Source organism: Lolium perenne, chromosome 2, assembly GCF_019359855.2.
Source record: "Lolium perenne isolate Kyuss_39 chromosome 2, Kyuss_2.0, whole genome shotgun sequence".
Classification (NCBI taxonomy): Eukaryota; Viridiplantae; Streptophyta; class Magnoliopsida; order Poales; family Poaceae; genus Lolium; species Lolium perenne.
Genome location: NC_067245.2, coordinates 200131635 through 200157780, shown reverse-complemented (window position 1 = coordinate 200157780; position 26146 = coordinate 200131635). Strand labels below are relative to the sequence as shown.

General features: G+C 42.8%; 2 protein-coding genes across 2 annotated transcripts; one reads left to right on the top strand and one right to left on the bottom strand.

Annotated features, from left to right (window-relative positions):
• Positions 1 to 4623: 4623 nt before the first annotated feature.
• Positions 4624 to 5991, top strand: LOC127330352 (uncharacterized). The gene has a single exon (XM_051356598.1). The coding sequence runs from the start codon at positions 4675 to 4677 to the stop codon at positions 5836 to 5838; it is 1164 nt and encodes a 387-aa protein (XP_051212558.1). The 5' UTR covers positions 4624 to 4674; the 3' UTR covers positions 5839 to 5991.
• A 5347-nt stretch (positions 5992 to 11338) lies between these two features.
• LOC127330351 (uncharacterized) lies at positions 11339 to 12595 on the bottom strand. The gene has a single exon (XM_051356597.2). The coding sequence runs from the start codon at positions 12499 to 12501 to the stop codon at positions 11380 to 11382; it is 1122 nt and encodes a 373-aa protein (XP_051212557.1). The 5' UTR covers positions 12502 to 12595; the 3' UTR covers positions 11339 to 11379.
• Positions 12596 to 26146: the final 13551 nt, after the last annotated feature.

Here is a 26146-nt window from a genome sequence, read left to right as displayed (position 1 = left end):
GAGAATACCATAATGATATCATAGCAAAAGTAAATGGAGTTCATCTTGATATTACTGTAGCAAGCCATTATAGTTGAAGATCGAATCAAATGCAAACCAAGATGGAGTAGAGGTTTCAATCCATAATCTTACAAGTATGAATCTCTCTCTCAGTACAAGTGGGGTGTAGTGGATGAGGTGATGATATTGATGAGATTGATCTTTGGTGGAGTCAAGGATGGCCTTCTTCTTCTCTAGATCTGATCTCCTATGTTCTGATGCAAATGGTTGCTGTTGTGTTCTGTTTTTCATCGTATTGCCTTCACAAAAAGGGTTTTGTTTGATAAGACTATGGCGGCGCCAGCCAGTACGGGTGGGTGGTACGGTCATCTCCACCCGTACCGATGCCCGTTAAACACCTGGGTCGCCAGTATGGATTTGTCCTCAAAAGGAAATGTTTTTATTTCGTTGCAATTAGCCCATAAATGTCATCAGATCCTCTAGATATGATGGTTTCCTGAATAACATGACTTAAAAGCAAGGTTTTGCCTGGATTGCGATATTAGCGTTAGTTGAAACACAAAATCCAATGAAAACCCAATAAAACCAATAGATAGGTGATGGAAAATCCGTTGTAAAAAGCATCGAAATTTGGAGCTATCATGTGCCCCCCTCAACTGGGCGTGCCACCCAGGCCCGTTTCGGCCTCGAGCGTCGTCTCGGCTCCTCCTTTTTATAAATATCTCCGTCTCGCCATAAAACCTTCGCCATATTTTTCCCACGATTCACAGAGGCGGCGACGGAGGCGAAAGTCCTCTCCTACTCTGGGAGAGGACATATCCTGTAGCATCGGAGCCTTCAGTGTGTGTGTGTGTGTGTGTGTTGGGGGGGGATCAATGCCATCGTCATCACCACCCCTCCTTGGCATAGGGGGAGACCTCTCCATCAACATCTCCATTATCACAATCATCACCACCTTATCCATCTCCAAGATCCACCTCGCCCCCTCATAGTTTGTGATTGATTGAACCCCAGACATCTTTTAAGTTCTATTTGCATATTTATGATTGGTAATTTATCTTTATTTGGTGGAGATATTATATTTTTAGGGTGTGTTGTAATCCGTATGCCTCTGATCCATATTATGGTTGTCACTCGTGAGTAGATCCCCATGTTCCGAAGGGCATAGGATAAACTTTCTATGATTTCCATATAATATGCAATGCGTATTTGGTCAAATTTTTATCTTTTACGTGGTTCTATGATGGTTTTATGTGAATGTCGACTGCATATTAATTACTTCACCTATATAGGCTCATAGGGCTACACTTTGATGCAATGATGAGGGTGGGAAGGGATGAAATGACAAAAACCATTTTCCAAAACTTCGAGTTGTGTTAGAGGGATTTATGCTGGGAAAAAAATGAACTAACTGCTATGGAGGGACATTATGTCTTAATGATTTCTATACTTGCTCATGAAAATTCCTCTAGGACCCATCATAAGGGGTGTATTTTCTCATATCTATGGTTGCACCTAATTTAGGCTCTATCCTAAAGGAGTGAAACTTGACAAGATATTCACCATGTTGTGTAGAAATCTAAATTCTAAGTAAATCCATGCCGCCCTTGGGAACGCTTGTCACATATAAGTTCACACACACTTGAGCTAATCCTCTTGCTGCATAGAGGATTGGACTTTCTCTCATTGACAGCATTTACTTGTTGCTATTTACTTTAAGTACTTTATTTTATTGCAAACTACAAACCAAAAATACCAAAACCACACCATCCTTTTATTTTTTTATTTGTCAAACTTACTGACCAATACCTTCAGCTCCCCATGGGTTCAACAACCATTTGTTATTGAAAAGTACTACAATTAATCTCCTACACTTGGGAACCATCAATACCATGCGAGTTTTCATATGTGGTGGAAGCGATGATTGTTCTACCATCGGTTACGTCTTTATATAGGTGCAAAATTACAACGGTAACATCGATGGTTTTGGTAAGGGGAAACATAATGATCATCGTGATTGACTCAATCATGACGTGATCGGTGTGGATATTCGTTGCCTTATACACCGATTTGTGCGTTATATGATTGACACAATCGGTGCACATTTATTTGGCAAGGATACTTTCCTAACATTTATAACCTTATTGTGAGCACCTACATGTGGATAGGAAAAATAATATGGACAATTTCTAACTCACAAAAAATTCAAAACAATACTTTTGTTGGGATTATTCCATGGACTTGATCCTTGCAAGTTTGTTGCCATTAACTTTGTTAGAAGTAGATATTACGATGATGGATTTGTGTTCCAACGATGTACTATACATGGAGGAAGGGAGAGATGATTGTGTGGGAGGGGGACTAGCTTTGGGCTTACACTAGACGACAAAAATAAAAGCATGCAAGGCACGTGCATGTGTTGGACATGTTAGTTCCACCCATATTTATGAAACCGCGATAACTTACAACTACCTTAAGCAGTAAGCATTGGGTTGTGGAAGATGGCACTCATAGGGGTGTATATAGCAATGTTATACTAGATATATTAGCCCCACCCACTTCATTTATGTATGCAACCCCACAAATGTAGTTTGTTTTCATATGGCTAGGAAAACACTTTGTGAATTGTCTGGATGCTTATTTCCATGATCAGAAAAACCATAAGATAAGTAGATCTTGAGTTTTATGGCGATGTAATTTTCAAAAGATGTTCTATTGAGCGAGAAAGGAAAAGACATTAGTGTGGGATATGGGAGAATAATGATTTGAGCTTACGCTAGATGGAAAAAAGGAAAGGCCTACAAGAGTTCAGGGGGTCCCACATCCCGCTACATCCTCCCGCGCAGAACGACAAGCATCCCTAAAGAGACAGTAAAAAGTGTGGGTCCCCAGAGATCGCATCCTCTCCACAAACACATATCCTCTTCCACCATTAATGCACCGCCCCTCGCCATGCAAAGCGGTAGCTGCATCTGCCACTCCCAGCTGAAGCCATGTGGCGACCGTAGCCCCACCTCGTGACCAAGCATGGGCCAGCTAGGACGATGGCGAGATCGATCCTTCTCCCCGAGGACTGGATCGACACCGGCAAGCCCCTCCTGGGAACCAAGCCCCATCCGACCTCAGAGTCATATGTCATCGCCGAAACATGGGAAAACACATGCGTAGACCTACTTCGGCCACTGTTGCATGTGTCCATGCCGTGGTGGTTGGAAGGGGCGACATGAAGGAAGGTTGGGAAGGGAAAACACACTTCACGCTGGTTCGGGTCAATCTGGTACAATGCTGCAAAGGTACATCGACCGATGGTAGAGGCTACAAGCGGTGGTTGGTGGAGTTGTGCGGTGGTGCTGCGAAGGGAGTGCGGTGGTGCTACTGGCAATCAACGGCTGTGCTACCCGACCTTCGGGATGCTACCATTGATGTTACAACGGAGGGCAGAGCTGCTACCAGCGGCCATCTCCGATACTAATGGGGGTCGACGGCGCTGCAATTGTTGGGCAACACTTCTACCAATGGTGCTCAGGGTTGCTACCAATGTTTCTCCACTTCTTCGTGTTTCTACAAGCGGGGTTGGCGATGCTACCGTACAAAGTCTCGTTTGGAAATTTTCTTTTGGCCATCAGAAATTTGTTAGATACTCGTATTTTTACTTTGCTATATTGTTGTTCTCGGAATGTCGCAGTGTTCTTTTGCACCTTTTTTAACCCATCAAGAAAAATATCACATGTTACGATAGTATTAAATTTTCTCTACGAGGTATCCGACGAGCCAGACAAGACATTTTATTTTATTTGTGGTCGAATCATTTCTTCTACAATGCAGCAAAAGTGGGAGAGTTATTTGCTACAATGAAGCAAAAGCGAGATTGAAGTCGGGCAGACACGTATCGATAAGATGAGGCGGGATTCCGGAGAAATATACCTGGGGATGCCCACTACTCCCTAAAGTAAAAAGCAAGCCAGGCATGTCTTGCCTTCAACATGGTAAATCCAATAATCCTTACGAAACTACAAAATGTTTAATTTCTTTATAGATATAAGAATGCGGTTGCCTAGAGGATCAACATGACTATGGTATATATTATGTATGTTTTAAGATACGTGTACCTTATTTTTTAGGATTCACATGTATTTCCTTCGGTCTTTTTTATTTGACTCGAGTCAACTAAAAGAGACTGTAGGGAGTAGCTGCACTCTAAACGAGTTTAGATAGATGTAAGTCAGATAAACCTATAACACTTATTTTGGAACGAATGGAGTAAATATTAACAGTTGTCAGTCGCCTCACGTCTAGCCGGTTTTGAGATAGCTAGCAAAACAATGCTTATTTCACCTTCTTGTGAGAAAAGGGATCGATGTGCCAATATGAATTTGTTTTAACTACTGTATAAGAATTTGATATTTTTACTATAGTAAGAAACAGGGATATATTGTTAAAAAGGAAAGAAACGGGGGACTAACCTGTAGGAAATACAAAAAACGCGTAATTACAGGTGATTTCTAGGGATTGAACTGATAACCCCACAGTTTCCTTTTGTGACCAGGGCGGGCGCTAGTAAAAGCAGAATCGAGGCTGGATCCGGCCGTTCTCTCTCATCTCCCCCTCTTTTGGTCAAAACAACATTCCTACGAGATCTCCATTTCTTACCCTAGAAACCCGGTCCTGCCTGCCATGGCGGCGGCGGCGGATTGGACAAACCTCCACCAAGATCTCCTCACCCGTATCTTTGTCTTGCTCTCATGCATCACCGACCGCGTCAGGTTCTCCGCCCTGTGCAAACACTGGCGCAGCGTCGCGCTGCAGAGCCCGTCCCCGCTTCCCTGGCTCCTCATGCCCTCCACCGCCGTCACCTCCTGCTACCGGATCTTCGGCGGCTTCAGCGATCCGCGTCCATCTCTCGCCGACCACCCCCGCGGAGCACGCTTCTGCGGCTCTTTCCAGGGCGGCTGGTTCGTGGTCGCGCTGGAGCAGATCCGCGGCCACGCCCTGCTCAACCTCCGCTCGGGCGAGCGTGTCCGGCTCCCGGACCGCGTCCGCCTTCGAGATTATTTCTCCATGCAGGACGTCGACGACATACACTTCAAAGACTACACCAGGAAGTGCCCCGTCTTCATCCGCGCCGCCACCATGTCCGCCGCGCCGCCTGCCGGCCCTGGCGCTGGCGCTGGCGCCTGCGTCGTCGCCGCCTTGACCACCGGCCAGACCAATATCGCGTTCTGGCGCCCGGGGATGGACTGCTGGTCGACGACCAAGACGGAGCTTCGGGGTGACGCCCAAGACCTGACGTTCCACGACGGGTGGTTCTACACCGTCACGCCCAGGGACGAGCTATTCCGGTACAAGGTGAGCAACCGTAGAGGCGGCGCGATCAAGGTGCGAGGCCAGGAGATATCCTTCCCCGAGTCGTGGCAGGCCCCGTTGGCGTCCGGGGAGATCGTCTCCCGCTACCTCCTGCCGTCCGCCTCCGGCGAGGATCTGCTAATGGTGAAGAGGTATGTCCACCCGGCCAAAGGTACGTGGCGGTTCCAGGTCTTCACGCTGCTACAGAAAGGGAGCGGGCTGGCTTGCCGGCGCTTTTACCGGATGTGGGGGCAGGTGCTCTTCGTCGGCCGAGGATGCTCCAAGGCCTTCGACACCGGAAACCGTCAAACCGGCTGCGTCTACTTCCTCGACGACGTCTACCGTGGCCCCATGAGTGTTCTCCAGCAGGACCAGTACCGCTGCACTGACACTGGCTCCTTCTGTTGCTTTACCAAATCTTCCGACAATATCAACCGCTGCCTGCCGCAAGAGCCAGCCTCGGACTCCTCCCCATGGATCTGGTATCTCCAGTGAGCCAGGTTTGATCCAAGGCATGAATGATGGTAATTGTTCCATTTCTTTTGCTGATTCGTGAAGCATCGACTCACGCCGTGCTCTGGATCGGCGCCTATGTGTTGTTGTTGTTTGTCGTCACAGTTATTGGTCTTGTTGTAATCTTTTCCAGAACTAAAGGTTAAACATCGTGTCTGTTATTTTGAGCTTAATTTGAAGACTGTTCTGAACCCATTTCGTCTATATATGAAACTGTGAATTCTTTAGACTTATACCTCTGGATATGAGCCAGGTTTGATGTCTAAATGCGTGCTTCTATTTTTTCACTGCTTCTACTATTTCAATATATATGTGTAAGATATTCTGCCGTAAATCCTACATGCATGAGGTTCATTTGAAGTGCTGTAATGGTATATTTCTCAGAGTGCACAAATATGCTGACCGCATCGTCGTCTATCCACAACAGAAGCGTGTTTTCCATGTTTCCCAAGGCTGCGCATAAGTAAACTTCATATGCGGCTAGATATCGGATGTGTGGTGACCTTTGGGGCAAAAACAGTATGCTGAAGATCGTAGATTTTGGATGGCCATTCCGTACTTCTTGGTATGTTTCATGAGCCGTTGTTCAGTAAGTCAGTGTAGGTTTTATTTGTGCTACTCAAGGAATTGCTGCCTTTCTTCCTCTTCTCAACATAAAAATGCCTTTCTTGCCAGAGGCTACACGGACTGAGAAAATCTATAGCGCAGAGGTTATCTACTGGCAAGGTATTCACCATTTATATATTCAGACATGTATATTTGTGAAGCTCCAATAAAATATTATTCCTTCTAGATTTATGTTGTGTAAATATTATTCCTTCTAGATTTGTGTTGTGTAACATCTATGAGACACCTCTGCCATAGTACATGAAACCTAATGAATCAGCTTCGCTACCTAGCGTGACCTGTAAATATACATTCTGTTGAGGCTACCGATCATTGAGCCACTGACCTGCTGCTGCTCGAACCCAACTCCATCCAACCAATACGAATTAGCGTTACCCTTAGAAATTATGGTACAAAGGATTCTCAGATTAGCTGTGTTGTTTGTCGAATGAGCTACAACACATTGTTATTATCCCTAGTATTGCAGAGATATTTACACTTACTTCGTGCATAATGGTAGCCAAAAGTTTGAACTGATGGAAAGAAGGTGGGAAATTCACATATATTGTAACACACACTCTCATGTGTGACTCGATAGGGAGGACAGAAAGAGGGAAAGAGCAATTTTTATTAAGTTTGATTCGATAGGAAATTATTGCCACAAATGTATAACCAAGGGTAAAACGTGGAATTCACTCTTGTTTTTTTTTTACTCGAGAACTAGACCTTTCTAGTCAGGTCAATTGTGCCCCGGGCATGGCTGATAACAACTCCAGAGTTGGTCAATTTGGCGATGGCATAGACACAACATTTTTTTGCACTAGACCACCAAAGTCGTCCCCACCTAAATCAATAGCATGTTTCTCATCGGAAACATTGGTGCACACATAGTGCGGGTGTGTTAAAATTAAATTAAGCTGCAAACATTTCTTATGGAACCATGAAATGTTGGCCAACATTGCAACCCCCCACGCATGCAGTTTGTCGTGTCCCTCCAAACATGAAGATGCGTCTTTATAGGCGTAACCCTCTTCCACGTCAATGTAGATTATTATCCCTTGTTCTACAATATAGACAACATGGTGATGGTAATAGTTTACATGGAACTAATAACAACCGTGTATTTGTGCTTATCCCTTCAAATCTATAAGTTCATTGCATTCAAAATAGCTTTTGCTTGTGTCATTAATAAGAAAATTAAAATGTATAGCATGTAATCTTCCTATATCAATTCTTTTACTCAAATAATATTGCAGATCAAAATCTATGAAAATAAACAACACATTCCCATAACATGATAACAAATATAAATGTAATAAATAGGAATGTATATATAAGTAATAATACAGAATTAAATCATGTAAGAAATTGAAAATGAGATCACGTGAGATGACTTATTCCGTGATTTCTACTTCCAGTAGATCTTAAGGTGACTGTTCTTTGATAACATAGCAGGGGTATTTTCGTAGAAAATATTCTCCTGAAGTGGACCATCCCATCCAACTAGGAATGACTATGAATGATGTTATCTTATACTAGTAAAGTGCACGTGCTTTGCACGTCAATTCATATGTTATCTTAGCTTAATAATAAGGCATAATAATAATATGTTGTTTAGTTCAGACGTTGGGCATAGCACGTGGCTGATTTACAAATAAATATTTTTAAGATATTTAGAAGTAGCAACAACTATGACTATCGGCCCATTATACCCATGATATGTAAATACTACGTTTTTATAATGAAAAGGAGGTCATATGCATCGATTGATGCAGAGATCAGAGTTAATCCCTCTTATAAAAAAAGTAGCAACTAATCTGCTTGTCAATTTTGTGTCAGTACTTTTCACATTTGTCATTCAGGCTGGCAATGCACATATACATCTCCATGAACATCGATTTAAGCCTCCATTTATTGGTATAGTATCCTCGAGTCGTATCATAGTCTCATTATATTTCATTATTTTTTAATATCAGTTCAAATTTGCATAACATGTACATTTGATTTTCTATTTCTACATGTCATGATACTGTGTTATATTAAGATACCATTGTCACCGCTTCCATGTTAATTGTTTTAAAACATCGTTTTTTGGCAGCTTGGCATGTATGATATTACTTAACTTATCATATTCTCACAATAGCTAGCCTAAGTTTCTCCCAGTCTTGTCTCTAATTACAAAAAGTTACATCAAACGACAATTATTTTCAATGGAGTGACTCGAAAAGACTCGTCACCATTTATGTTGTATCTAAAAAAATTACAACCCATGATAGTAATTAATATTTTTACCATCTCACGGAATATTGCATGGCAAAAATGATGTTTTTTCCCGTCAGGAAGATGTTTCTGCATACGATAAAACAATGTCTCCATCCGCAAGAATCTACACCATAAGAAAAAATGAATTCCATCGCAATAATATTGTTCAAGAACCTGATGTTTCATTCATAGGGACATGCTAATCTATAATCACAATCGTCATGCAATAAATATGTCATATTAATGCTTGGATGCAATTTTTATTCAGTAAGTGTACTACATATATTTCAGCAGAAACATACGACTAATATCTTATCTTAGGAGTTATAGGTTAGAGAATGCATCTGTATGATACATTCTATCTATTTATACGTGGAGGGACTACTTCATACAATTCGTGACTAACCTTCCAAAAATAGTGTATATAGGTTAGGTTGTGTCACGTCGGAGGAATTGAACACGGTGATTATACTACAACTGATCAGATGGATGGGCTAACCGGTTAATGATTCCTTTAATTAATGCTAGCAGTACATGCGTCTGGACACATGCCACATGGGCCCTCCAATCAGTGACTGCCAAATGAAAGGTTCAGCTTTTCGGCTGGAGCGATGGACTTACCCGAAGATTCCAGCAACTTCACTCGGAAGTCACCACCGCGGGAACACAGCTGGGGGGCGAATCCAAGCGCTGGCAGCCGTTGGATCAAATAAGATTTGGTCTGATACACGGCAGATAGAAACTCCAACAGACAAATCAACGGCCTGGATTAATTTAGGATGTATTGGCGGGAACTGAGTGGCAAATCCAAATTCAAAAACTCGTGTACTATATAGTGGTATAGAAAATTAGGGCACCACACAAACAACACGCAAATGTAACCAGGTTTAGTAACAAACTCTAACGTAACAGTAGGAGTATCATAAGTTTTATTATTTCTTTTATGCGACTCGTACTATTAAACGGATAACCAAGTGAGGTTTTGATCAAGGTACACTCATCGGTGCATGAGTAAGAAACAAATTGAAAATGAGATCGCGTGCGATGACTTATTCCGTGATTTCTACTTCTAGTAGATCTTAAGGCGACTGTTCTTTGATGACATAGCAGGGGTATTTTCACAGAAAATATTTTCCTGAAGTGGACCATCCTATCCAACTAGGAATGACTACGAATGATGTTATCTTATAAATTAGAGCACCACACAAACAACACGCAGATGTAACCAGGTTTAGTAACAAACTCTAATGTAACAGTAGGAGTATGATAGTTTTATTATTTCTTTTATGCGACTCGTACCATTAAACGGATAACCAAGTGAGATTTTGATCAAGGTACACTCATCGGTGCACGAGTAAGAAACAAATGAATTACCACATGGAATGACCTATGCAAAGTGTAAGTATATGACCGTAGATGCACCAACTATGTGCTCTGTTGTAAAAGGTATGGACCTTTGTTCAAGAAGCACCAGTCTCCATATACCCTTACTGAAGTAAGCTTAGAGGCCCGCACTACAGTACGTTCAGTACTAGTGTCCGGTGATTACTGGCTCACTGCTATATATGGTAGCCTTGGCAAAATGTATTTTTGCCGTTGACGCTAGGTAGCGGTAGTAGCGGAGCTTGACAAAGAAATCAGGGCGGGCTAAAAATATTTTTTAGAGAGAAAATAATAGGGAAAAGTGGGATTAGAAAAGTTTAGGGCTGAATAATAACATAGATGGGCGGGCCATGGCACAGGTTTGCTTCCACTAAGCTCCGCCACTGGGTAGCGGAGCTGATCCACAGAAGATTCGTAGGGTTTCGTGTGCTGTGGCAGAGGTCTCATAGTAGATGCTGAACAACACAAATCTAGAAGGACCAATGTTTCGTAGCAGTTTCATGAATCTAAATGTCTATATATAGAAAAAACCAGCCAGTAGATACCTCTCATGTAGATTTGCAAGAAGGGAGACATTTTTTAGAAGAGCAAGAGAGGCAGTAGCTTTTTTTTCTTCAGTAGCATAAATAAAAAAACTACAGTACGTGACTTATTGAGCAACCGCACACGCTTGAAACATACCCAGAAGTGAAGAATGGCCATCCAAGCATACAGTCTTGATCAGCGCAAACTGTTTCTTTCCTAAGGTTTTCCGTGTACTGTATGCCTCACCACACATCAAATATTCAGGTGCATATCAAATATACTTATGGGCAGCCATGGGAAACATAGAAAAAGTACATGTCTGCTGTCGACAGAGAGATGCAGCCAGCAATTGCGTGCACTCTGAAAATACCATTCCAGCACTTTAAAAGAATCTCAAGCAGTAGAATTTACGGTAGAACACCTTAATTAGGCACAAAATTGAAATAGAGTAGTAGAAGCATGTAGGCATGTAGGAGTCTAAATAATTAACAATTTCACAAATAAAAGGTGTTCATAATGAGTCTTCAAAATAAGTTCAGAATAACAAACACGGTGTAGAAGTCTTAATTCTGGATAACATTACAGCACCAGGAATAACAATAAAAACTCTGACGGACAACAACAACAACACTAGAGACCGACCCAGAGGCCAGAGCACAGCGTGCGTACGTCGATCTTTCACAAATCAGCAAACGAAATGGAACAATTATACCATTATTATTCATGTCTGGAATCGAACCTGGAGGCTCACTGGAGATACCAGATCCATGGCGAGGAGTCGGAGGTTGGCCCTTGCGGCAGGCAGCGGCTGATATGGCGGTCGGAAGATTTGGGAAGGGGGCAGAAGGAGCCGGTGTCAGTGGAGTGGTAGTGGTCCTGCTGGAGAACACTCATGGGACCACCATAGTAGACGTCGTCGAGGAAGTAGATATAGCCCGGTTGGTTGTTTCCGGTGTCGAAGGCCTTGGAGCATCCTCGCCCGACGAACAGCACATGCCCCCACATCCGGTAAAAGCGCCGGCAAGCCAGCCCGCTCCTTTTCTGTATCAGCGTGAAGATCTGGAACCGCCACGTACCTATCTTCGGGTGGACATACCTCTTCACCAGCAGCAGATCCGCGCCGGAGGCAGACGGCAGGAGGTAGCGGGAGACGATCTCCCCGGGCACCGATGGGGCCTCCGGCGACTCCAACAGATTCAGCTCTTGGCCTTGCACCTTGATCGCGCCGTCCTCGTCAAGGTCATTCTCCACCTTGTACCTGAATAACTCCCCGCTGGGGTTGACGGCGCAGAACCGCCCGTCGTGGAACGTCAGGTCCTCGGCTTTACCCGAAAGCCGCGTCGCCGTCGTCGACCAGCAGTCCATCCCCGGGCGCCAGAACGCGATATTGGTGGCGCCGGTCGTCAGGGCGGCCACCACGCAGGCGCCGCCAGGCGGCGCGGCGGACATGGTGGCCACGCGGAGGAAGACTGGGCACTTCTTGGTGAAGCCTTGTTCTCGAAGTAGGACGCGGTCCGGGAGCTGGATGCGCTCGCCCGACCGGAGGTTGAGCAGGGCGTGGCCGCGAATATGCTCCAGCGCGACCACGAACCAGCCACCTGGGAAGGAGCCGCAGAAGCGTGCTCCGCGGGGGTAGTCGGCGAGGGATGGACGCGGATCGCTGAAGCCGCCCAAGATCCGGTAGCAGGAGGTGACGGCGGTGGAGGGCATGAGGAGCCAGGGAAGCGGGGACGGGCTCTGCAGCGCGACGCTGCGCCAGTGTTTGCACATGGCGGAGAACCTCACGCGGTCGGTGATGCATGAGAGCAAGACAAAGATGCGGGCGAGGAGGTCCTGGTGGAGGTTTGTCCAATCCGCCGCCGCCGCCATGGCAGGCAGGAGCAGGAGCAGGACCGGGTTTCTAGGGTTGGGTAAGGAATGCTGTTTTGGGGAAAACAGGGGGAGACGAGAGAGATCGGCCGGATCCAGCATCGATCCGCCTTTTAGTACCGCCTGCCCTAATCTGACTTTTAGGATACTATGGAGTTATCAGTTTGACCCCTGGAAATCCCCTCCAATTGCGGGAGTTTCTACTTCCTACAAACTAGTCCCTGTTTCCTTTTTTTTTTGACATATATCCCAGATCCACACAAAGTATATATAAATCTATCCAAATCCGTGTCGTTTGTATCCGAACTTACGAGGTATTTTATGGAGAAAAGTAAATAAATCCTATACTATTACTCTCACTTACGCTATTGGCCCATATGTCATATCTATCTACTACCACCGTTCTTCAAAAAATGCTGCTCTCTGTTGCGGTTCGTGTGCATCCCCTATGAAGGGAATAAGCGTGACCGCGGTTCGTGTGCATCCCCTATGAAGGGAATAAGCGTGACCGTCCTTGTAACCATTCCAGGCATGCCAGGGAGGCTAAGCTTCCCGAGCTCGCCTCTTCCACGCGGCCAGTCACCGACCGCACTGCCGTGTTCTAGGAACCATCGCCGACACACGTATCCTCCAAAATCCAACACGGGCTCGAAACTTCCGCCATCTGGACCACACACATCGTCGCTCATCTAGTGCTGGCGCGAGATCGAGGCCGTCGGCCCCGTTACGCCTAGTGCCATAGGCGTCGTCGCCTCTAAGCCCGATAGCTTGCCACGTGGCCACTAGGATGGCATGGGCCAATTGCTCGCTGGCGAGCACACTGGGAGTAGCGAGGCGTTCCCGATCGATTTTCATGTTAGGGAGAAGATCAGGGCATTGGGAGGAGCGGTTGGGGAACATGTGGCAGCTAGGTACCGACCAAGGTCCCACCAGTGGAGGCGCTAAGGAGGTGGGGCGAGCTAGAATCTAGAGGGAGACTCATATGAGGGAGTAGGTAGAAAGGGGAAGAAGGTCGGCTCTTACTAGTAGCGTCCGCATGACACTGCGAGCATCCAATCCCAACATGGATTGTTTCATTCCCCGTGCACCAAACACCTCTTAGGGTTCAATCTAGACCGAGATTCGTAAGTTTAGGGTACAAACGATAGGGATTTGAAGTTTTGGGTTCATTTTGCCAAACCTTTACGAGTTCGGGGTTTAAAATAGACTTCTTGCTAGTTACAATGTGGTAATCTAATTGTTTCATTTTGTTCAAACTGACAATTACGCATTCACACGTCTTATAAATCAACTACTGCATTTAACGTTTATATCAGTTTGAATCCATGTGGAAACTGATATAAAATTGACAATGCACTACGTATCTCAATTTCTGAGTGTTTGCCGGGTATCCTAAGCTTATCTTGAAAATAACAGTTGCACCCTAAACTTACTCATGCCCAACAACCATAGCTAAACACTGCAGATATTATTTTGTCATCTTTCTGGAAATAGTTCTCAATTGATCATTCACTGAACTTTGCATACTAAAACTGCACAATTTCTTCTTTAAGGAGGAGAAAACATGTCAGTTGTATTTGAAAAGAGTGAAAAACATTGATGGTTACAATGTTATTAGAGTGGATTGCAAAGCTCTAATGCTAACATAAATAACATGGTCGTTCATTATATATTTTTTCCCATACTTATATTTTTTGGGTTTTATTTCACAACAAAAGGTTTGAAAAATTAAAACAAAAATAAAAAAGTAACAAAATAATAAGAACTCCAGCAACCTTACGAACATGGAAAAATACTTCTCCTGCAAGGATGCTAGAAAAAGGGTTGATTACTTTCTATTTGGTTCCGGATGAAGTAATAACTTTAATTTTTTCCCTGGATACATAGGAATTATCGAATCCATCATGTGATGATGCTTGGCAAGAGGATTTATACAAGTATTTGTTATAACATTTTTTTTGTTTCATGAACCAACACAAGCGAAATACAGTGATTATCAATAATGAAGAAGCAGGCTAGGGCAAAAGTTTACTTGCAGTTGCGTACATAGACGTGGGTACATAAGATGAACATTAGGCATCAATTAATGTTACATATATACTTTTTAAAATTATAAGTGGGTGATGTTTCTGTATACCACCACGACAATACTGCCGAAATTTCATGGATTGGATTGTCCAACCTTGCCCCTATTCTTTCTCATCGGTTTTCCTGGATTATTTAGCTAAGACTAGAGCAACATATTTACATTTAGTGACATCATCGTTGATCCCTAGGGAATCGGTTTCAGTTACCAAACTAGCCTTACTATCACTGATGTTGGGTCTAGCCTTCCACTCTCCTCTGCTAGCTAGTTGGCTTTCCTTGTACCGATCTTCTGTGCCTCAAGTATGAGGGAGTCCTGAGATCGAGGTAGACAAAGGGGAAATGTAATTGCACACGCATTGAGTAATAGTAAAACTGCACTGGCTATGGCCATCCATAGCGAATTTTCTTACTAAATCTATGGGAGGCTGGCCCAGTGCGGTTCCTCTATCTTTTGTATATCTTCAGCCCCGCGAGTGTCAACTCTTCCCTTTCCTAGCGCGGCAACACTGCCTAGACCACTCCTCCCATGTAAGCAAGCGGTAGCCCGCGATGATCGAATAGTCCAACACCCGGTCGACATGGACACCATCATCTTCTTCAGCACACAAATATTCTTCCATGGCATCATCTTCTTCAACACCTCCGACATCTACTGCCCCAGAACAAGAGCCCAAACGGCGACGGTGGCGCAGATGCATCAACATATGAAAGGTATGATTCATCTGTAGCAATTAACCGAGTGGCAGGATTTGTTGTTATGAATTTGTCATAGTGCCGACCTGCTAGGTGAGGAAGCAATGCTAACCAACGAGCAAATGGCGGAGAAGAGGCGTGAAGGAGAAATATGCTACAATTGCAAGAGAAGAAGGCAAGACTCTCTGCAACTTCTTGGAGGTGATTTTTTTAAAAGTTTCATGCACACGTATCTCTTGGATTTTCTAGCTCCTATTTGTTGTAGTGAAATGGATCTCTTGTTCATTCAAGAATTTAAGATGATGATTGCATCATCGTATCCCCGTGGATGAAGGGGCTCACAACCCTGACCGGTATAATGTCAATCATACAAATCTTGCTTACAGATTGGTATAAAATCTTTTCACCTTAATCAAAGAAATCTTTTCGCTAATATAGTATAGCACCGTGACATGGATGACATGGATGTAGCAGCAGGTGGTTAATTCTTCCAAAGAGTGCGCGCCTGTTTGATGGATTGAAGAAGTACACAACAAAGAGTGCAGACTAGTGTCGTTTGTACAATGGGCTCATAAGGGGCCAGGCTAAGGGAAAACAACAGGGTGTTATTTAGGTGCCGGCTTCAAAATTCCTCCGAGAATCCCTTGAGGTCGATCCATCGCATGAGACTAAGTTCCATTACTTTTCCTCAAAGAATGTGAGGAAGAGATGTGGATTTGATCATGTTTCCGGAATAGTTGTTGACCAAGTTACTAACCCTTCATACTCTACTTGGCATACCCTAAATTAAACCTCATACACATGGTTTCGTAACATGAAATCGAGCATATAGTATGTCTTTATTTTGAGTAATAATTCAGCTGAGCTAATGGCACATTGTATCTATTTTCAGAATTTGTCTATATAATGATTATCTTTATCATTATATTTTGTAGGATGTTGGATCTATTCTCTTATGTTCCAATTGCTTCCTTTCATGGCTGTGATTTGAAAAAACCTGCCAGTCGTGTGGTTGTTGATGGCTTGTTATAATTGTATGCCTCTTTGCGAACAAGCCAACAAAACAGGGAAAACCATCACCGTAGAAGGGTCTGAATCCAGAGAATAGGAGCATTAACTTTTGGGCTTTGTGGGAACTGTTCAAGATGTCCAAGGAAAGAATCTGGTCGATCATACCTATTTCTGTCTGAACATCTTCGAAGTATATAATGATAAAAACTTCAGGACCTTCTTGATGACAAATGATAAATGCTGAAGTGGCTTTTCTCTTCTTGTGTTATTCATTTGTGGTTCGTAAATACTCCTGTTTGGCACATGACAAAAAATACTGAGTTTTCCTCAGTAGTCAGTACATGTCATTTACTATATAGTGGCACACTTATAATTACTAGTAAAGTGCACGTGCTTTGCACGTCAATTCATATGTTATCTTAGCTTAATAATAAGGCATAATAATAATATGTTGTTTAGTTCAGACGTTGGGCATAGCACGTGGCTGATTTACAAATAAATATTTTTAAGATATTTAGAAGTAGCAACAACTATGACTATCGGCCCATTATACCCATGATATGTAAATACTACGTTTTTATAATGAAAAGGAGGTCATATGCATCGATTGATGCAGAGATCAGAGTTAATCCCTCTTATAAAAAAAGTAGCAACTAATCTGCTTGTCAATTTTGTGTCAGTACTTTTCACATTTGTCATTCAGGCTGGCAATGCACATATACATCTCCATGAACATCGATTTAAGCCTCCATTTATTGGTATAGTATCCTCGAGTCGTATCATAGTCTCATTATATTTCATTATTTTTTAATATCAGTTCAAATTTGCATAACATGTACATTTGATTTTCTATTTCTACATGTCATGATACTGTGTTATATTAAGATACCATTGTCACCGCTTCCATGTTAATTGTTTTAAAACATCGTTTTTTGGCAGCTTGGCATGTATGATATTACTTAACTTATCATATTCTCACAATAGCTAGCCTAAGTTTCTCCCAGTCTTGTCTCTAATTACAAAAAGTTACATCAAACGACAATTATTTTCAATGGAGTGACTCGAAAAGACTCGTCACCATTTATGTTGTATCTAAAAAAATTACAACCCATGATAGTAATTAATATTTTTACCATCTCACGGAATATTGCATGGCAAAAATGATGTTTTTTCCCGTCAGGAAGATGTTTCTGCATACGATAAAACAATGTCTCCATCCGCAAGAATCTACACCATAAGAAAAAATGAATTCCATCGCAATAATATTGTTCAAGAACCTGATGTTTCATTCATAGGGACATGCTAATCTATAATCACAATCGTCATGCAATAAATATGTCATATTAATGCTTGGATGCAATTTTTATTCAGTAAGTGTACTACATATATTTCAGCAGAAACATACGACTAATATCTTATCTTAGGAGTTATAGGTTAGAGAATGCATCTGTATGATACATTCTATCTATTTATACGTGGAGGGACTACTTCATACAATTCGTGACTAACCTTCCAAAAATAGTGTATATAGGTTAGGTTGTGTCACGTCGGAGGAATTGAACACGGTGATTATACTACAACTGATCAGATGGATGGGCTAACCGGTTAATGATTCCTTTAATTAATGCTAGCAGTACATGCGTCTGGACACATGCCACATGGGCCCTCCAATCAGTGACTGCCAAATGAAAGGTTCAGCTTTTCGGCTGGAGCGATGGACTTACCCGAAGATTCCAGCAACTTCACTCGGAAGTCACCACCGCGGGAACACAGCTGGGGGGCGAATCCAAGCGCTGGCAGCCGTTGGATCAAATAAGATTTGGTCTGATACACGGCAGATAGAAACTCCAACAGACAAATCAACGGCCTGGATTAATTTAGGATGTATTGGCGGGAACTGAGTGGCAAATCCAAATTCAAAAACTCGTGTACTATATAGTGGTATAGATATGTGCCCAGTTTTCTGTTCGAAGTTTCTATCCTCACTTGTTGTATTGTTTTTGTAGGTTTCCCAAGTAATTGTTGACGAAAGGTACAATGGTAAGTAGTTTTAATAATCAATAATTAGTTGAAAGCATTCATAAGTAAGCCGTTTGACTAATCACAATTTGGTTGAATGCACTCATCTGTAAGTAACTTTGTGTATTTCATTTGTTTGTACGTCTTGAAAGATTGAGATTCTGTGAGTAGCTCTGGTTGATGGAACAGATTTCACTCATCTACAAATGCTGCTCCATCGAGAACACATTGGGTGAGAGCCACTCTGAATATGAACAGACAAAGTTTTATTTGCTCTGATATTGCAGGAAAGTTGCAGCAGGAGCAACAAAATCTGGCTACTTGCAACACAAGAACTATTAGCTCCAAATAGGCAAAAGTTCTGATAAATTCATATAAACTGCAGTATTTGGATTTTAGAAGGGATATGATTAGTTGGATGTAATAGGAAAAAGACGTTCAGTTCAGTTCTCATTTTTTTTACTTCTAAAAAGTGTGCCGGCTACTACAAGTCTACAAGTCACCGACTAGCTGCTGTCACTGTCACTATCAAGATGGTTAGCTCTTATTGGAATACTAATATATGACTTTGGACTCTATATTTTGGGGGCATAAATATTGATGTTTTGTTACTAATGTTATGCTCTTATGTTAAGGTTTATAACTTTTTTTTATTAAATATCCTCCAGCTTTCCTCATCTATGTTGTTCAGACAGGAAAGTGTGCATTCTGAATGATGTTACTAATGATTGGTGTTAGAGTAGCAACTTAATACTTTCTTCCTTTTGCAATGCCAAGAATTGAAGCAAGCACAACAATACCAGTACTTTTACATATGCCATTGTTCTCATGTTGTACTGATTATGTTGGAACGATGACGCTTCACTCTTCACGGTTGATCATATGAGACTAAATGGACTGCCTCAAGTAGTTTCGAAATTTTCATCCCAGGATTGTATTTCCTCATGTATACTTACAATGCCTCATTATGATTAGTGTGGTGTAGCTTTGAACAATTACGTTGGGGTTCATTCATGTGAAGACAATAATTTGTATATGCATCATACAAAAGCATTTATGTGAGAAGTTTGTTTTCTGGAGTGGCATTTGAAACTATGAATAACTAGGTTAAAAAATGTACTTTATGAATGATATAACAAAATAGCGTGGGTTTAAAAATACGCTATTAGCATGCTATAGCGTGCTATTAACACGAATAGCGCGCTATAGCGCCGAAATAGCGTAGCGTAGGCTCTCCAGATATGCTATAGCGTGCTATTAGCGTTGGAATCGCGCGCTATTTTTTTTCCATGATCTAATCTAATGGAAATGGTTGTGGTGATGCTGGTTATGGTGGCAACTCGGCGTGGCTTTAAGATTGGTTCTTGATGGCATCTTTGTGGTTGCTTCCTCTCTTGTCATTTTATAGAGATGGTGTAATACGGTATCGGGGGTCTTCTAGGGCAAAATGGCTATCAGACCCTTCACAAAATTTGTTAGTGCTGACGTCACGGAGTTGTTGTTTTGCGGTATGAACGCCGGTGCGAGCACTTGTGCTTTTACCATGCATTGGATTGAGCGTTCTCTTTTGATTGGAATGTCTTCTCCCATTAGTATTTTCCCATGTATGCCCGAATTTACTTCTAAATACGTCCATATTTTAAGTAGTATAATAAACAAGAAGGTTTGCACATTAGTGCGTTTATTTACGATTACTGGGCAAGTTGAAGGGGTAATCGAACAAAATCTATGAATATCTGGTGTAAAGGATAAAAATGAGTGTAATTTTCACTCATGTGTCCTGGGGCTATGCAATGATCTACTCTCGTCATACTCAGCTTTTCGTTCTCTTCTCATCACCAGGCTCAACTCCCTCATCCAGCCTTGCTCGGAACCTAACATACCCTCCTCTCATGTTATGCAGCTGGCTCTTCCCATGAACACTCTCCAAAGCCTTGTGCTTAATGACTGCTTTCCTCTATACTGTTGGCCTCTTGACATACACCAGGAGAGGTTAGTGATAGAGGAAGATGTCATTAAACCTAGGGTCCGGGAGTCTTGTTCGACCCACATAGTAGGAAGAAAGAGTTCTGGAAAGTTCAGCTCGATCGTTTTACCTTTGTAATTGGCCCAAATGAGTTCCTTTTGTGTTTCTAACCATTCTTCATGCAACCTATGTTCTGTTACAAGGAACCCAATCATGCAATCAAGCGCGCGCGTGTGTGCATGCGTGTGTGTGTCTTGTGAAGTTTGTACCGTGCGTGTATTGTGAAGTTTGTACTCACATGTATTCTAACATTCTAATGTGCTTTGTCGTGTGTATCAAAGTGTAAAATAAGTTGTGTATAAAATTTCATGAACGTTATGTTCAATTCTCACTCATGCATGTGCAAGCTTGAGATCTTTTGGGCAAGGCTAGTACAACTTTAACCTCCGTCTGTTTTTTTTTTTTACTTTAGGTTATGAGTGAGCTAAAAAAACGATGAGCATATAAGGCCTCATAGCCTGGAAAATATGAATACCTTTAACTTGGATTAAAAAATAAATAAATTTCAATGCTTCAAATTTTATATAAAAAAGATTATATCCAGCCGACTTCCACCCCCTTCATCAGGCACATGGCTAACTGATTAGTGGAGAATCCTACCATTAAGCGATACTGAACAATTTGCTAAGTTGGCAACTGATAGGTTGGAGATGTCCATGATGGTGGAGCTCAAGTACTTCCTCGGTTTTGAGATCAAGCAACTACAACATGGAACCTTCATCAACCAAGAAAAATACATTCAAGATATGCACAAAAGATTTTTCGGTCCACAATATGTTTTTGTATCACAAATACGATGTCGGTTTCGTGTGGTTTCCTCCGGTGTCCCTCGTAGCGCCCGTTCTTGCGAAAAGTCACCCTGGCGGGTCCGAATTTGAGTACAATTCACTCAAAAATATCAAAAAATGGAGAACCTTCATGAGGCGTCATTTTAGGTGACCTAATTGAGCGGAAAATTGCAAATTTGGAATACGCTAGTTATTCTGGTAAACCCTTCACAAAGGAGCTACCACCGAGGTTCTAGGGATTTTAGGGAAGATGAGCAAGGTCATGACCTGAAGCATGTCATAGTTTTCCAGAGCAAGCCCATGTTGCTCACAGGCGTGGGGCTTTGGACGGGAAGCAATGTTGGCCTTATGAGTTTTCCATTTCTAAACACTAAAAACTCATTTTCATTTTCCCGACACTGAATCAGTTTTCTTTTGTGTGAAGCAACTATAAGAAGTGCAATATGAAATGGTACGAAACCTATGCAAAAAACAGAAGACCACTTTGGTACTACGGTTCACATAACTTCTGCACGCGCTAGCTTTGTAGGAATTTATGGTATTTTATATGGTGTCATGCTTATTTCGCAAGAAACAAGCCAGATTTGAACTGAGCTTAACTCTCTGTTTGCTCCAGATATTTTTTGTTTGTTGCAAAACTCATATTTAGGTTCACAACGTGTTGTTTTACCACATATACGATGTCGGTTTCGTGCGGTACCACATGGGTGGGAGGGAAAAATAAGCATGAAAACCTAATGTGTTTGCCTAGTGTCAAGGTTTGACACTAGGCAAAGCTACTCTTTGCCGGGTGTTGATATGAGGACACTACTCAAAGGCATGTCTTTGCCAAGTGACTCTTAGTTGGCACTCGGCAAAGGGTGATGCCGTCAAGGTTGCCATCAAATGGAGGGACAGTGGCCACGTGTAGCATGTCTTTACGAAGTTTGACATTGACTAAATCTAGAACATGAGGTAATTATGAACTACCGAGGGAGTACCAAAAACTGTTGCTCATCTGACAATAATATGCGTATGGTAATTTCTTAGGGTGAAAGCTACTTATTTTTTAGAAGTATAAAGCAACTTCAGTTTTATAGTTGGTTAAGACACACTTTCATATTTTCTTTGACCATGAATTTACTTTAAATATATAAAAATTATTGGTATAAATTAGCATCAATAGAAAGTGTTTTCCAATACGAATTCAACGATGCTAATTAAACGTAATATAATTAAGATTTTGTTGCTTGATTTTCTAGGTTAAAGTTCATCTTAGAATGCATGTGCGCGTATTATTCATCGAAACAAAGGCAGTGTAGAGTTATAACTTATAACACCAGGCACAATACTTGAGACTCATACTAACTATATACGGTAGTCTAGTTATAGTACTTGCTGGCTCTCGGGTCTCGACTCACTAGCCTCGAGAGAATACCCAGAGAGGCAGTATCTTTTCTTCACTAGCATAAATGAGAAACAAACTCCTAGAACATTTTTTTTTTAAAAAAATTCACCTTGGGGGGGGGGGGGTTTCAGCAATTTTTTTGTAACGGTAGAGCCATAGGGAGAGACCAGCGATTACATTGGAGAGGGTAGGGTGGGTGTTGGAGCGATTGTTACAGAAAATTAGCGTGTTCCTGCTCTCCCAAAGCTTCCAGAGAAAGGTGAGTGCCACTTTCAGCCAGATCATTGCTCGTAGTTGATCATGGATTGGCGTTGTCCATATGATCGGTGAAGTCATTGATCTGAGGGTTTAGTCCTGCCTATTGCCATACTGATCTGGCTCCCGGACAATCAAAGAAGAGATGCTTCCAATCTTCATTGGCTGCGGGGCAGTATGTGCAGAGTGGTGTGTCAAGGATACTCTTGTGATGTAGGTTATGTCTTGTGTTTAGTCAGTCGAGGTGGAGGGGCCAACCAAAGATCTTTACTTTCCCAGGAGCTCGCGATCCCCAGATGGGCCTGGTGCTATCCTCCGGTTCATCTTGGTGCAGAATTCTGTAGGCGACTTTAGTTGAGAAAGGAGCGCCATCAAGCATGACTCTCCTGTCCTCATTCAAGTTGAGTCGCAGGTCCTAGATTATCTGCACAAGAGAATCAAGCTCAGCAGAAGCTGCACTGGTTAGTCTATTCCATAGGCCACTTTGGATCCCTACTCGCACAATATCTCCGACAAAGGCAGTAGGGTTTATGTGGTGGGAGAATAAAGCTGAGTGTGTGTAGGCAAGAGGTTCCGGGAGGAGCCAGGGATCAAGCCAGAAGAAGGTGCTCATACCATTGTTGACAATACATTTGGTGATAGCTCTAAGTAGGTCAAGGATTTTAAAGACTGTTTTGCCTAGGAAGGAGCTGTTGTGGCCTTGGCTAATGGGGAAAGGGGACAGGTTTGTAATCCAAGTTTTCCAAGGAGTTTCAGTTTGGTGCAGAGCTTTGTAGCAGAATTTCAGTAACATGCAGACATTTTGTGCTTGCAGGTTTTTAACACCTAGTCCACCCTTTTCTTTGGGAGTGCATGCTCGATTCCATGCCACAAGGCACTGGGCTCCGGTGCAAACGTCGTCACCTGTCCCCAGAAGAAAGCTTTCCTTTTCCTATCGATTTATTGGAGGATCAGAAGTGGTATGAGTAGAGATGACATGAAATAAGTGGGGAGGCTGTCCATGATTCCTGAGAGCAGTATGAGTCTTCCACCTTTAGAGAGTAGAGAAGCGCGCCATCCCGCTAGGTAAATGTCGATACGATCGATGAGTGGTTGAAATGCTGCAGCTGGCAGTTTGGTTGGGGATAGTGGAAGTCCTAGGTAGGTTTGAGGGAAGGATTGAGTATCGGTTCCTAGGATCGTTGCGATTTCAGTTGCGACCGAATCCAAGACATTCATCGGTATATAAGTTGTTTTGGAGAAGTTAATCTGCAGCCCTGTGGCTGAAGCAAAGTCATCTAGGATTAATTTCAGCTTGTGAGCAGCCTGTGTTGTTGCCTGGATGAGCAGGAGAGTGTCGTCAGCGTATTGCAACGTTGTTGGTGGTAGATCGCATCTGATTGGGTATTTAGGTCACCGCCGATGAACGCTTTGATGATCAGTTGTTGTAGGATGTCAGAAAAAATGATGTAGAGGTAGGGGGAGATATGGTCGCCCTGTCTGAGTCCGTTTCTACACTGAATCCATGGACCTGGGACTCTGTTTAACAGGATGGCCGTTTTCCCTGTTTGTAGTAGTATACTATGATTCCATTGGCAAAAAAGGTTTGGGAAGCCTCTTGTTAGCAGAATTTTAATTAGAGCTTCCCAGGAAACTGAGTTAAATACTTTCCTAAAGTCTAATTTGATTACCATCGTGGGTGCCTTCCTTTTATGGCAGCAGTTGAGAAGATCTGCTGTGTAGGTGAAGTTTTCTGAGATGGAGCGCCCTCTGACAAAGCCTGTTTGATCACCATGAATGAGTTGCGGGGTTGCTGGAACCTGTTAGCTAGTACTTTGGTGATGGCTTTGATTGGGCAGTTCTGGAGAGATATTGGTCTGTAGTCATTTGGAGCTGTGGCTCTTTGTAATTTTGGGATAAGGATGAGATGAGCCCTGTTGATTGCGGATGTGTCTGAGGTTTGATTGAAGAATTGGGTGAACAGAAGTAGGATCTTAGTATTTTTTGCAGAAACCTGGTCCAAATCCATCTGGGCCAGGGCTTGCATTGTTGTTCATTTGAAAGAAAACTTGAGTGATTTCATCTTGTGAGAACGGTTGAATCAGTAAAGGCCAGGTACATGCGTAGGGTAGAGTTTCTGAATTTGGAAGTTCCAGTTTGGTTGGAAGGCGTGGCTAAGCAGTTGCTTATAGTAATTTGTAAGAATTTCCAGTTTGTTTTCATAGGAAGTGAAGACGGATCCGTTGGACACAATTGAGGCAATTTTATTGTTTCTATACTTGTCGGTGACGATGGCGTGGAAATATTTTGAATTTTCGTCTCCATCAATGGCAAACCTGATTTTGCTTCTTTGTGTCCAAAAGGCAATTCTTTCCTTAATTAAGCGTTGAAGGAATTTAATGATTAAGCGTCTAAGGTTTAATTCAAGGGTGGAGAGAGGCCTTAGTTCTTCCACATGGTCGAGAAAGGAGATAATAGTTTTAGCATTGGCCTCTTGAAGTTTTTGCGAGGGAAGAGATCGTCTCCAGAGCCGTAGATGTTGCCTTGATCATTTTAGCGCGTAAACGAGAGAGTTGACAGCGTTCGAATGATCTTGGGCCGAGTTCCATGAATTCTGGATTAGTGGGCCGCATGATGGGATGTAGGTCCAAGAATTTTCAAATCGAAAATTGGCGGGACGGGGAATGTGTGTGGAGATTGACACTATGATCCGCACGTGATCGGAGAGGTATCTCGTTAGTGATGATACGGAGGAGTTCGGGAAGAGTTGATTCCAATCAGCGTTGACAAAAACTCTGTCTACGCTCTGGAGGGTCGGTTCGTAACGGTTACTAGACCATGTGTAGAGCCTATCAGTAAGAGGGAGCTCGATGAGTGCAAGATTGTTGATTGTGTCATTAAAGGCGTCAGCCTCGTCTTGTCTAAAGGAAGAATTGTTTTTATCGGAAGCAAAACACATTAGATTAAAGTCTCCAATGACCATCTAGGGCGTGCCATCTATCGGGCTAGTTGTGAGAGTTCGTCGAGGAAGGAAAGTTTAACAGAATGGTCCGTAGGTGCATAAATATTAGTGACGATTAGCTTTTGATTGTTCGCAGTGGATTGGATGTTGGAGGATAGCGCGAATTGGTGTTGACTGTTGAGTGTGATTCTGTAAGGAGAAATGGTTGGAGGGTGGAGTAGAGAGGATTCCTCCTGCAGAGCCGTTAGGTGGCTTGTAGCAGAAATTTTGTAAGTGTCGTGGTAGGAAAGTTTTAGCTTTAGTTGTGGTTATTTCTGCTAGTTTTAGCGCCGCCGCCACCGCCTCCCCCTCCTCCGATCTCCCTCCTCCCTGCCGCCGCCGGCGCGCGCGTGCGGGCAAAGCTCGTGAAGCTCTCGGCGGCGGCAGGTTTCCCTCTC

What these genes read in the sequence shown, in the direction of transcription:
- LOC127330351 (XM_051356597.2), bottom strand. Translation starts at nt 12,501, where the DNA reads ATGGCGGCGGCGGCGGATTGGACAAACCTCCACCAGGACCTCCTCGCC.
- LOC127330352 (XM_051356598.1), top strand. Translation starts at nt 4,675, where the DNA reads ATGGCGGCGGCGGCGGATTGGACAAACCTCCACCAAGATCTCCTCACC.